Source organism: Xiphophorus couchianus, chromosome 6, assembly GCF_001444195.1.
Source record: "Xiphophorus couchianus chromosome 6, X_couchianus-1.0, whole genome shotgun sequence".
Lineage (NCBI taxonomy): Eukaryota > Metazoa > Chordata > Actinopteri > Cyprinodontiformes > Poeciliidae > Xiphophorus > Xiphophorus couchianus.
In genome coordinates, this window is record NC_040233.1 from 10,865,885 (window position 1) to 10,880,026 (window position 14,142).

Genomic DNA, 14,142 nt, shown 5'->3' on the forward strand with positions numbered 1-14,142 from the left:
TAAAATCCATTTAAAATCATTAGTTTGACTCAGAAACACTTGGAAGACTGCCCTGCAATGTGATGAACCACTTTCTCATTTCAATTAAATAATTAAGGATAAAGTATGTTCCAAAAGACGTCTTCTCTAGTATAGCTAGAGAAGACGGTACAATTAGAAATAAATGGCTAATTATAGTGCGATTATGATTACTTAACAGGCTGGAAACATTTTGCACTTATCTAATTTAAAAAGAAAGTAAATACTTTTAATAATAAGCTACATTGTATTTGGAATTGAAACACTATTCTTAGCACACACATGTTTTAGTAAAGGTTTTAACAATTATTATTCAAGCAGAAGACCAAACTGTATCACTTATTATTAACTCTATATTTTTTTATGCAGTTAATTGAATATGATTTTTAAGGTTTTTTTTTATTGTAACATACATTTCATTTTTAAAGTGTTTTTAGGATTTCTTTTATTAAAATAATATTTACAACAGTTTATCTTTACTGACTGTGGGTGTGTGTTCACAGGTGATATGACTAATGTTAGTTTTTACTGATAAGGCTGTGACCCTCTGCTGTGTGACTTACCAGGGGTTGTGTTATGTAACTGTGCTTAAAATAGAGGCAATGTACAACTAATGTATTTTTAGTTGTTTATGGTAAGGGTCAACAAAAGGGGTCAAATATACTACTAACCTCAAAATTTAGAATCTGGTATTACAATAGCTTAGTATAATGTTTTAGTGTCCATACAATGTGACGTGTATGATAAAGTCCTAGCTTTATCTAGGTGATTAGGTTTGATTATTTAGAAATTAAACAATCAAAACAACTAAAATATAAGAGACATTTTATTTAATTGGTAATTAGGGAGTCAAAAAGGGAGAAATGGCTACTTTAAAAATCTACTCCAGTTATCTGACACTTCCGGCTAAATCTGTGTGCAGGTGGGTTTAACACATTTGACAGTTCCCCATAATGTTCAATAGAGGGCGCCAAAAAGGCTTAAACATTTCTGGCCTTAGCTGTGGCTTAATCATTTGAAAACTATAGGAGTAACAGACACTTAACTCTGTGATTTGACTGAAAGATTTAGAATGGATACGCCAAAAACCGAGACTGAACAATGAATTGAACTTAGTGAATTAGAGAGACTGACAGAAAAAAAAATCATTTAAAAGGAATTATTGTTTCAGGTTACGTCAGTCATGTTATCATGTCAAGACAATTCAAATAAAAAGGGGCTATGTCTTGATAAATCCAGGGGCCATAGTAACAGATAATTGTAAAAATATCAAGGAGGAGGTATAATATAGAAAATGGGGTCTATAAGACCTGATTTTAATGTGACTTAATTTTCTAAGCTTTTCTCAGATAATGTACATTACTCTTAATGAAATCAAAATGTAGTGTTTTTTATGTTTAAGATTAACTAAAATTGTGGCAGTTAAATATTGCTATTACTGTTATCAGAACATATTACCAACAAAGTATTATACTTGAAAAAACTTTGGCCTTCTTTACCCTCCAACATGTATATAAAAAATATTTACCATTGACATGAAAAGTGGGATAAAAATACAGGGGGTCAACTGACAGCTGGTATCTTCTTGTTTGTATTTTTCAGTAGGGGTGCACCGATTGCAGTTTTCTGGCTGATTGATCACCAATCTTTAAAAAAGCCTGACCTGCCGATTCCAGTTTTGGCCAACACTGATTGTTTTTGTCTGAAATGTTGCTAAATATAGAAAGAAAATAACTGAGTTGGCAACAGTGGACTGATTATTGTTAACTGCAAACGTGTGGATAAGTGACCTGGTGGGCTGGTCTGTCCATGTGACTCTCTCACAGTAGCTGTAGGTATCCACTGATCACCAATCTCCCAAAATTAAGGAAATCTGGTGCACCCCTACTTTTCAGTAGCGTTTTGTTGCAGAGTTCTGTTCCATGTGTTAACACAATACATTTTTTGCTAACAGGATTAAAAAGTGATGTGAATCTGAACATTATTTGCATAAATGTATATATATCAATTGTGTTTAAATTTGTGGTAAAACAGACTCTAAAGACTTTTAGTATTGCAACAGAATAAAAGATGAACGCAGCATATTAGGAATTCTGCACTAAACAAGCGAAATAAAAATCAACTGCAAGAAAAACCATAAGAAAAAAACGCCTACTGTAATTAAAGCTGAGGCTATAGTGGGCCGAGAAGTTACAACCGTTCACATGACCTGAGACACGTGACAGTTGTAAAGCTAACCAGCTATGGTCACGTGACCAATGATGTTTCGATCACGTGACCACAACAGGTCCTATTTAATGGCGGCCGCCGTTGCTCGCTGCTCTGTGGGGCTCCCCAGCAGGAAAGGTATTTTGTGAATATGCCACTTCGTTTCAGCCGCTTCAGTGTTAGTCAGTTAACATTAGCGGCTTAATTTAAAACAGCTACATATAATCTATAGCAACCTTTACTAAAATCCCTTTTCAATACAGTGTAAATTATTACGTTATTTAGCCAATTTATGAGCAGAACACTATTTAAATCTATATTTGTTTTAATTTCTATGAATAAGGTAACGCAAGAACAGCTTTTATGCTACAGCCGCAAATTCTGATTGTATTTTATTACTAGTTCATGTGAGTGATATAGTGGGTAATCGTAAACTGGATGGGAGAAGATGCATAGTTTTGATTTTAAGTGCCCTTCTGTGTTTAACGCTGTCTCATCCAACTTTTCTGTGAAGGATCAGGCTTATTTGTGACCAAGCAGCATTATAAAGACCAAAAATAACACAGCAGAAAGGTCACGGCTGAAGGCGTTAGGTTGTAAGAGCCTGCAAGACAATTTAGACCAAGATATAGGTTCACCTTACAGCAGAACAACCTTAAACAACCAAAACTGCTATGAAGCAGTTTAGATCAAAGCCTATTTATGTACTACAATGGTACAGTCAAAACCCAGTCTTAAAGTGTGTTGAGTCTTTAGCAAGACCTGAAAACAAATGTTTACAGATATTCTTCATATACTGACTTGAGCGTGGGCTCACTGTACAAAGAAGAATGGGCAGATAGGTCAGTCTGTGGATGTGTAAAGCCAGCAGAAACCTACCCCAAAAACCTGGAGCTGTGAAAAGTTCTTCAAGAAAGTATTTGACTCAGAGGGACAGAATATAGACTTTTAAAAATATTTTTCACATACACCAATTTGAAATCTATTGATAATTTTCCTTCCACTTCAAAATTGTACACCAATTTGTGTTGGCCAAAAACATAATAAGTAATCCTGTTATAAAACATTTAGGTTTTTGATTGGAACATGAGAAAATAAAACGACAATAATCAAGGGTTATAAATAGTTTTGCATGGCACTTCATATTCGAGTTGTATACTTCCTTGTTGCATGCATCATTCAGTAGTTAGTGATGTAAAGAAAGCACAAATAAGTAGGAATCTCAAAAGTCTGAACAAAGAAAATCATATCCATTCTTTTAAAAGAGTATGGTCTTTTTTTATGAAGAATAATAAAAATAATGTTTTTTGTAGGAGTGGGTTGTTTCCTGCGAAGAGTTTCGTCTCTCGGAAGGTGGAGTCGCTCCAAAGATCTTCTGTGTGAGCAACATCGTAGCTTTTTCTGGCGGAAATGGAAAAGTTCTCACAACGTGGTTCGGCCTGCTACTGTTCGGCCAGCCTACGCAGTACCTAAGGTATCATTACACTCTGAAAAAATGATTTTTGATTTATTGATGGATCTTTCATTTCGAACTTCTGCTTAAATGTTGATGCCTTTGAACAATAAAGCCATGGATCAAAAAGTAAATGAAGATGAGTTGAATAGAAAAAAATGAAAGTGAATGCAAGGTGAAGGACGTTTTCTCAGTTATCCATATTGTAACAACCGACATATTTGAATTTCACATTCCTAAGTCCTACTAGTCTATGTTTTTCCCTTTAGTTTTCAACTGGCGTCATTAATTTATGCTACTTTAATCTAAACCGAAACTATTTAAGCTTAGAGTTCAGTTCAGTCTAGTTAATTTACATGTATCTCTTCTTATCTTCCCTCTGACTGAAGCACATCGTGCAGCCTGACTACGTCAGCACTGGGCTGGTCCCAGAATGGCCAGACTACATCGAGATCAAGAACCAAGAGCAGATCGAAGGCCTTGCTAGAGCGTGTCAACTAGCCAGACACGTACTGCTACTTGCTGGAGGCAGTCTGAGAGTAGGAATAAAATCCCTGCAAGTCTTATTTAAGTTTATGTGTCATCAGAATATAAACAGCAACGTCTGTTATTTGTGGCTTTCAGGTTGGCATGACAACAGATGAAATAGACTTTATTGTGCACCAGGAGACAATCAGGCACAATGGTTACCCCTCCCCTCTTGGATATGGAGGTTTTCCTAAGTCAGTCTGTACATCTGTGAACAATGTGGTGTGTCATGGCATACCTGACAGGTAAACAGTTTGAATTTCCTTTTAAAGTCCAGCTAAATCTTTACATTAATTCTGTTTTCAAAGCTGTTTTTTTTTTTTTAAATAAACTAAACTCGGGTAACATCTTTCCACAATGTCAAATCTTTTAAGAACAAAAACAAAAAAATGTGCTGAATAAAGGGAACTTTCATGAATCGCATGTGTAAGAAGGCAACAATTTAAAATGTAATGCGATACGTTCTGATCTGCAGTCGCAAACTTGAAGATGGTGACATTATCAACATCGACGTCACAGTAAGTTTATGCAGTGCTCCACATTTTATAAATAAAACCTTATGCTGTAGATGCCAACAACAAAACCCACGTCTTACCTCGGCTTTGTTTGGAATAGGTGTATTCGGATGGTTACCATGGTGACACCTCAGAAACCTTCTTGATTGGTCAGGTGGATGATGTCGGGCAACGGCTGGTAGAGACGGCGAGGCGTTGCAGAGATGAGGCCATTGCCGTATGCAAACCAGGAACACAGCTTTGTGTTATAGGAAATACTATCAGGTATACTTTGCAGCAAATACACATGTCAAATGTTCACATACAACTGGGTATTGTTCTTTTTCTATTTTACCACTTATGTTAAATCGGTTCTGTATCTGCAGTGAAATAGCCCAGTCCAATGGCTTTCAAGTTTGTCCGTATTTCATTGGGCATGGAATAGGCTCGTATTTTCATTGCCATCCTGAGATTTGGCACCATGGTAAGTTGGTCCTTAATTGCAGTAATGTGATTTAGACAATGAGATTTTTATTATTATGCATTTATTATACATTCACAAGAAAAAAACAGGGCTTGTATTGGTTCATTATGATAAAGAATGCTTTTCATTTCAGCTAATGATAATGACATAACCATGGATGAAGGGATGTCTTTCACAATAGGTAGGATAATTCAGTTTTTTTTTCCTCTTCATAAATATGCAAATCTCTGGGATTAATGGTTGTTAATGTTTGTTAATCTTGATCTGTTAGAGCCTATAGTGATGGAGGGGTCTCCAGAGTTCAGAATCCTTAAGGACAAATGGACCGCGGTGTCGGTCGACGATAAAAGGTAATAAGTGCTTTGTATTTGCAACATCTTATTCCACTAAAGCTGAATGACAGTGTTAGGAAATAGCAGTGTACTGCTGAGTTTTGTTCAACATGTGGCGTGCAGAGACTCCTGGACCATACTTAGTGAGATATGAAAGTTTTAGGAGGGCTCAACTGGGGAGTGAGTTATGCTCTGCTTATTACATTTTTGCAGGAGATTGTTGCAAGTCTGCAAATCGCCACAAAATAAACTCTGAAGTTTTTGCTCACAACATAATTTGATACAAAAAAGGTTTATAGCAGAATAAATAGTTTGGATTTGAGATTGAATACTGCACCTTTGCCCTAAACACTTAATTTATGGATAGAAGCTGATAGACCATTAATTCCATTAGTTCAGCATTCATTACTTTTATGCTCATTTAGACAAAACTATATGTAAGCCTACTGCAACCTTTTGAAAAATACATTTGCTTTAATGTACCTAAATGGATTTAGAGAACAGTCAAATATACCACATGGTGTATTTTGTTTGAAAACAACAGAATTGAACTATACTAATCAACAAACATACTATAAAGATGATTAGCCTATTTCAAAATTAAGTGTACTAATTACATTTGGTAATACATAGAAAGTATACATCACAGTTGTTTTTTTGCCTTTGTAAATAAATCAACGGAGAAAATATTTACACTTGTTAGTTTATTTGAGTACGCATATTTGACAGAAACATTTGGGTTACCCTACATTTTATAAACATATAATTAAGAGCGAAAGATGAGAGGAAAGCCTCGAAAGGGGGTTAAGTGGATTATTTTGTTTAAAATTGAATTTGCTCCTTACAAAATTTTGTTTAAATTTGGTCATACAGGTCAGCTCAGTTTGAACACACGGTGCTCATCACATCTGACGGAGTGAAGATTCTCACCAAACTACCAGAAGAAAACAATCTGTGACAGAAATGGACTACTACCTGGAATGGTACATCAATTGTGGATCTAAGCTACTTTTTGTGATTAAAAAAGAAAAGCAGTTATGCTACCAGCTCTTAACGTAGAATGGCAAAGACCAAGGTTTTCGATCATTAAGCAATACCAACTTGTTCTGTATGTTATACTGGAGCTTGAGACTTACTGCTAAAGCTGAACTAATTATGTGGTCGAGGTATTTCATTGTCTTACAAAATACGTTTTTCTTAAGCTAAAAGCCCTTTAGTGTAACTTAAATTTTATAAGTTGCATTAAAAAAATAAAATAATGTTCTTTTTTCTTTGAGTTTTACTCCCTTTGTGTGTTTAAGCTTGAAACTGTTTGGATTATAGATATGTATTTTTCTTGAAATACTTGATTCTTAACTCTTCATATCCAAATTCAGATGATAAATGCAGCCAGGAGGTGGCAGCACAAACTCAGACTTTGCTGATAATGTTTCACGCCCTTTCAGTCTGTTAAATAGAAGCAGCTCTACACCCCATTTGACTCTTTTGTATTTGTTTCTCATTGCAGGGTTGTAAAAGCCGGTGTATAAATCTGAGTTTAAGCAAGCCTGCCTCTTGACACTGAAGTCTCCATATTGACATTAATCCAATGCAGCTGTCACCAGTTATGCACCATTGGCAAATTGCAGAGCATGAAACTGTTCAGAGGCTTGATAGGCATTGTGTAATGTAATATCTTGACTTTATATGTCACATTTTTTTTTAGGTAAAATTAAAAAGAAAGGGGTTAAGTATTTGCTTGGGGAAGTAAAAGCAATTCATTGACTTTTCTTTACTATGACCTGTCTCTGCATCCAGTCTTCAGATTGATGTGAGGTTGAGCAAAACGTGAGAACAAGTACTTTGAGCACAACTAAGAGGTTGGCTACTGCTTTAGACGCTATACTGCTATGAATGTTTGAGTAAATGCTGATAAATCTCAAGAGACTTGGTAATATGTGATCCCAGCCCATTGTAAGGGTGTGTTTTCATTTCCTGCTGGTGTGTGTGAGGAAGAGTGTGTATGTGTGATCATACCAACAGTTTGTGGGCGAAGCAGGAAGGATTAATCAAATAAAGGTGGGCCATGTGCATCCAGGATATGATTCAAGTTTTAACATATTAAGTGATTAATATCAGGTGACGTGACTCGCATATGTTTTGTAACACTTTCATTTAACGTACAGAAAAAAGCTCCAAATTTCTACACTCCACACTTGACCACAGCTTTAGTTATTTGTTAAAGATCTACAGTCTTGTCTTTGATTTTTAGGGTGGGGCGTGCAAACCTGAAGGAGCTTGCACTCCCTATGAGTCAGATTGTGATGACGCATACATTTTTTTTATAATCATCCTCCTGCAAATGATTGACGAAGAGCCTAACGTTCAGCTTGCACATCATTTTTATGATGATGATAGATTCAGCAAAAGTGGAGAAGTGAAGGCAGTAGAGATACATAACATCGAAGAAGTAGAAAAGAGGGGAGTGCTTGAGGGAATTTTTGCTGCCGTCTTTCATTATTTTCCTGCATGTTGGGACTCAATCCCAAACCCTTTCTTTGCAGTTTTATTGTAAAATCTTCAGCCGCTGGAGAAGTGGAAATCTTAACACTGGGGAGCGTAAGATTTGATTTTTACCCAGCTTTTATAAATTGTTACCTAGAGATGTTTCTCAAGCCTGTTTCCCATTCCAGGTGCACATACCTACATCCCTGTCTTTCTGTGAGTGAAGCTGTTATATTTCACACTTTTCTGGGACTTTTCACCGTGAAGCACCACAGACATTTATGGTTTCCCTGGTGATCTGCAGCGTTGTGACATTAACAGAGTGATGCATCGTTTCCAAACTTGTGCAGGCAGATTTGCTTTATACACAACAGACAAATGTTATCTGCTTATTCATACTCTGTAATGATTTGATTCATCAGTGAACCCAAGGGCTAAACTAACACCTGAGCTTACTTGGTACTTTGCTGAACCGGGACATGTGGCCTCAGGCTGAACCAGACTGGGTAACACCCAATTCCTGAGGGTTTTACAAACTGGAGGATAAGAAAGTGAAAATAGACAACAAAAAACACATTTTCTTGTAGTTGCATTCAATTGTCAGCCTGTATGTTTTTGGTTGAGATTAGATTTAATTGTTAAGTCCGGTTTATTAGGTTAACTAAACCTATGTACGCATGGATTTAAAATGAGCCCACATGTTCTAGCAAACAAACTGTTAAAATGTGGGTGTGTGGATATGAAAAAAAAGTAAACTGAGATCTGCAGACAAGCACAGAGTGTTTTCTCTGATATTTACAAGGTTTAAAATGAACTAGACTTTGAATTTTAAATTTCTGGAGTCTTAGTACAGTGTAAATCGTGCTGTGAGCTCCTGGAATAAACAATTCATCTACTCTCCCATTGTGTTGCTGTGATAATTGTTTATATCTTTTCCATCTGTGTGAGTCTTTGTTCCTCTGAAAAACTTCTTGATCCTAAACAACCAAAGCAACTTGCCAAACTGTGAACAGGAGTGCTGTGTTACAGGTGGCGTGTGTGTGTGTGTGTTTGTGTGGATGGTATGTATTGCCCGAGGCTGCTCCAAAGAGACTGATAAATTACATCTTGTTTCTATTGTTTAGAGATCCACATCACTTAAATGCTCACTAGGAACAATGCAAGGAACTGAGTACACACTTTGGTCATATTAGATAAAAGGAACAAAATCCTTTACCAAAACCAGACACATTTCCCTTGATTGGCTACATACTTTTCGAAGTGAAATAAACAAATTTTTAATAAAAGTGTTTCGTGGCACAAATGTACTCATGGTAAAAAGAACATACACCCTCTCTGTTAATTTCAAAGGTTTTGTGTAATAAATGATCTGTGTGATGGTGTTGTTTTCTTTGGCTTTAACAGTTTGAGTTTTGGGTTTCAGCTTGTACAAAATTGCAATCTATACTGAGAAGAAATGTGTTCAAAACATGGATTAGTAAAACTCGGTTTGTATACATTAGGTTGATCTTACGATAAAGAAATGTCATGAGTTCAGATAATATAATCCTCTGTGTGATGTCTAATTTAATTTACGTAGGTTTTTACAGTGAACAGTGAAAAGTACGGATTTCCACCAGGGCGTGTGAAGCTGCAGTATCAAAGAAGTGATGCATCATCTTCAGACTTGTTCAGGCAGATCTGTCTCATACAAAGCTGAGTCTGACTGAATAATCCATTAAGCATGGTAGAAATCAGAGTTCATCAGGCCTAAACAAAATGGTATTGTAGCTTCTTTGATGCATGACGTCTGGGTCATGCATCAAATGTTGTGCTTTCAGCAACAAAATTAAAAAGATCCCAGTTGTAAAACAGGCGGTGGCTTTATAAACGGCACTCTGGAGAGGATGAAATCCTTTTGTTTTATGTGACAGTTTAAAAAAAAAGAAAGAATAAAATCAGTACTGATGAGCCTGTTGTGACCAGGCTTGGTCCTCATCAGTCATAATCTGCTGTGGGATATGCTCCTGTTCTGTGTTACCTTAACAAGCTGATCGCAAAAACAACTGTGCAACCAACTTGCTGCTAATCATAGCATCACATTTTGACAAAGAAAAGAAGATTAAAGAAAAAAAATGGATAAGAATAGAAATAAAACATATATACTGCAAAGCTAATGAGTGAACAATATTTTCAAAAGGTGGAAAAAAAAACACCTAGTAAAAAAGTGAAAATTTTTCCACTTTAAATCAAAGACAGACCCTTTCAATTACCTTGGAGAATATTGTCATGTTTTTACATAATATGATGCCATTTCATAGTCAGTTGTCAGAATAGCATTCTTGACCTTTGCAACTACAAGAGCAGGCCATACCTCTGTCTTTTAATTTTTCTCTTGTCAATCCTAAAAACATCCATATCTGCATTCCAATCTGTAGATGACATGTGCTTTGTTTCTGTTTGCTAAATATGTCATTCAATTTACTGGGGGTGTGTTCATTTAGTTATGAATGCAACAGCAGACAAAGACTCTGATGAAGACCAAGCTTGGTCACATATATTCATATCTTAAACACTACATCGTTAATTATATAATTTGCCTGTTTTTTAGACTGGATTATACTGAGAAATTTTGATATAGAAAAAAAAGTTACTTTTAAAATGAAAAGTGACATCCATCCAGTTCACACTAATGCAAATTGCTACTGGCTAACAGAAACAGTCTGTTAAAATAAAATGTTCTTCCTTCGGTTTTCTGTATTTTACTCCTTGGAATATGTGATCCAACTGAAGACTGACTTAGCAACCTATTGAGGTTGACTGGATCACATATCCAGTAATCCAGTCAACCTCAATAGGTTGACTTAGCAACCTTTTGAGCACTACTGTATGTGAAATGGTATTGCTGCTGTTAACGAACAGCACTATTGAGCACTACTGTATGTGAAATGGTATTGCTGCTGTTAACGAAAAGAAAATGCACTAGTAGAGAGAAAAGTGGACATAAAAAGTGGAAACAAACTTAACCTTTTCACCCTTCTTTACTTTCTAGCTGCTACCAAGTATCAGAGCTAAGATGTACTATGTTTAGTCAATAATGCCTTTGAACAGGGCCATTTTACCTTGTAATAACATCTATCTTGACTTCTTTGACTACACAATCTTTCTGTTATAAAGCAAATTACTGCCATGTTTCAGGTTACGGTGGACACTCCTTGTCTTAGAGTAAAGCAGTAAATCAGAGAAATAAAGTTTGACCTTTTGATGATGTTCTAAAACCCCTTTCACTTTAAAGGAGAGGAGAGAGCCCACTCTTTGAGAACACTCTGCAACATACATGTATGTCATTTTTGATTGGCAAGATGTCTAATAAAGTGTGTCTTGAACAGATTTTAGATTATAAATGTTTCTTTTTTGAAAATCCCCCCACATTATTCTAAATACTAGAACTTAGTTCACAATATAAATATGACTTCCCTTTTTAAGGGTTTACCTTCTCTGCAAATGAGATAAGATTAAAGAGCATAAGTATCCCAGCTTATCAGAATGGGAGAAAGTATAAAGACAATGCACCTGATAACACATGAAACAAACATTATCTTTTCAGTAACATTGTTTCTTAGAATGTGTTTTTCCTCCACCAAATGAACCTTTTACACCCTGTGAACCGGTCAGGTTACTTAACTTCTTTTTTTTTTTTTTTTTACACCTGGGCCCATTAAGATTTGAGGCCTAGCCCAACCAACAGCAGCTATCTCACGTTACATCCCCTGGCCAGGGCTGGGACACACACGCACACACACACGTACACCCCCACACAGACACAGTTAACTCCCAAGGTAAATGTACAAAGAACTGTGCCCTGAAGGTGTTGTGGTAACAACTAGACTAGATGAGACAGCTGCAGTTACTTTATGTCAACTGTAGTCAACACACTCATTAAAATCTCCAGTTTACCCTGTTTAGCTTCTACTATCATATTGAATCAGTACAGTGATATGAAGCAGGATGTAAATTAAAGCTGCCCATACTGTTTCACCTAACTGCTAATTGATAAAACCATTTTTACGCTGTTTGATTGTACATAACACACCCTAATCCATTCAACACTCACAATGTTTGGTGTGGTATTAATGCCAAACATCCTGACCTGATAAGCAAATGTCAAAACATGATTATAGAGACACACTAGGATATATATTCCTAATGTAGTTATGTAGCAGCCGAAATGTTCCTCTAGCTTTAGAAAAGTAAAAATACAGGATGCATGTTTGCCAACTGTCTGTGACATGTCACTCTTAAGTTGGTGTTGTTCTTACAAAACAATGAGCCGGCTACTGTTTTTGAACTGAGCTTAGGGTCAATGAGTTTCAAACCCAGAAGAACACTCAGCTTGTCTCTGGTCAATGTCTTGCAGTCTTATACCAGATTTATGTATGTTCTGAAAGAGATTCATGTTCAAATGTTTCAAATATCCAATGTTTCTTTCCCCAGACATCTTAAGTACTAAGGTGAGGGAGAAGAACTCAGGTAAAGTGCTGTGTTTAAGTTTGCTTTAGTTGTGAAAGAGTCTAGATTTGGAGTTCAGTATGAGTATTTAAGTTGATAAAACACCCCACCGTGAACTGTGCTCCACCCTCAGGGGAGTTTCTTTACTTTATCCAGAGCTGTGGCTTTAAGGACAAATAAAGGGCTGTGATTCGGGCAGGTCTGGGCGCTGCCTTACTTCCCCACCCCGTCCTGTGTGCTTTGTGTGTCGGAGGATTGCTCTCACCATTACAGCTATTCTTCAGCATCTGAGGGAATGCTTTAGCTCCTCAGCTGCAGAACATGCTGTACGGAGAGGGGTGTTCATGACTCCGATCTTCAGTGGAAATCAGTGAAATAATTTGCTGTTGAGTAAAATAACAAACCTTAGTTTTTATAGAAAAAGAAATTACTTGTGAATAAAGTTAGAAAATTGATCACTGCTGATATTTTGTACTCACTCTGTCACAGTGAATATCCTATTAATATGGGATATTTGATAAATTCGGATGAAATGTATTTACCATCATCTTTGACATTGTTACTGTTTTTAATGATGCATCTTCATGGGAACCGAACATGCATCATTCTTTGGCTTCCACCAAAGAATGATGCAGCAGACCTCTGACTGATCAAGAAAACAATGTCAATGGCTTGTTTGGTCCAACTTCCATGTCCAGGCTGAAGAAAAGCCTCCCCACCACATAATACTGCCACCACTGTGTTTCACAGAGAGCATCAAGTTTTCAGGGTTCTGTTTTTTTAAGCTCACGGACTGAATGGTGATTCTTGAAATGTAGAAACCTTGGTATACTTCTTTATGACCTAACCCTGCTCTGAACTTCTCCACTTCTTTATCTCCATGGTATTGTTTGTTCACTAATGTTCTCTGATCAATCTCCGAGGAATTCAGAGAAATGCAACATTTATGAGATTAAATTACTCTAGAAGTAGGTAACTTCTAAAGTTGGTTATTGGCACTGGATTTTCTTTAGGGTGATTGGAGTAAAGGAAAAGCTTCATTTGGTGTAAATACTTCTGCAAGGCAAACATGCTAGGCGAGCATGAATGCCAACACAGAGTTAACAGGTAAGCAGTGTCCAGACTTTGGAATTCCACAAAAATTAGATTTTGAAATGACCAGGACATCTGTCTAATGGGGACAAGAAGAATGTGTGTGTGATTCTGATTTCATTAGTCTTCAAATATGAATCAAACGGACCTTGTTTTCTGGAATCTAATATAAGACGTCAGAAGTCAACTTGAAGTCGAACTTCAGCGGGTTGATACTAAATTAATCTCATCCTGTTAACGAAGACTTAAGTAGATAACAGATGTGCAGAGGGACTGCATTCCTCCTCTGACCTTTTCATTTTCTGCAGTGCCTTTTTCCACAATTATTTGGGCCTTTTATAGAACTATGTGAGGGCAGTTTCTTCCTCCCTCTCCTGTTTCTCTCTGCCCTCTTTCTCTGTGCGGACAAAGCCGGCGTTGTCCGCTGAAATTCTGTGTTGCTTTGGGTCAGTATCTAATGGAATGCCTTGGAAATCATCTAGTGAAGGCAGTCTCTTAAATGTGTTGGTCTGTGCCCTTTTCTTCTGGTTTGGTGACTCATGCATGTTAAAGAGAAGACGT

At 36.6% G+C, this 14,142-nt stretch overlaps 1 protein-coding gene across 2 annotated transcripts; it reads left to right on the top strand.

Moving 5' to 3' along the window:
* Positions 1-2,229: 2,229 nt before the first annotated feature.
* metap1d (methionyl aminopeptidase type 1D (mitochondrial)) lies at positions 2,230-10,126 on the top strand. 2 transcript variants are annotated; one of them, XR_003595967.1, is made up of 11 exons: positions 2,230-2,364; positions 3,540-3,700; positions 4,069-4,218; positions 4,304-4,452; positions 4,683-4,725; positions 4,823-4,986; positions 5,088-5,185; positions 5,319-5,366; positions 5,457-5,535; positions 6,391-8,115; positions 8,190-10,126. XR_003595967.1 is itself a non-coding variant. In XM_028021168.1 (10 exons), the coding sequence occupies exons 1-10, from the start codon at positions 2,277-2,279 to the stop codon at positions 6,473-6,475; spliced, it is 1,065 nt and encodes a 354-aa protein (XP_027876969.1). In that variant the 5' UTR covers positions 2,230-2,276; the 3' UTR covers positions 6,476-10,126. The 2 variants fall into 2 exon arrangements, 1 of the variants encoding a protein (XP_027876969.1); XM_028021168.1 differs by having other exon boundaries at positions 6,391-10,126.
* The last annotated feature ends 4,016 nt before the right edge of the window (positions 10,127-14,142 follow it).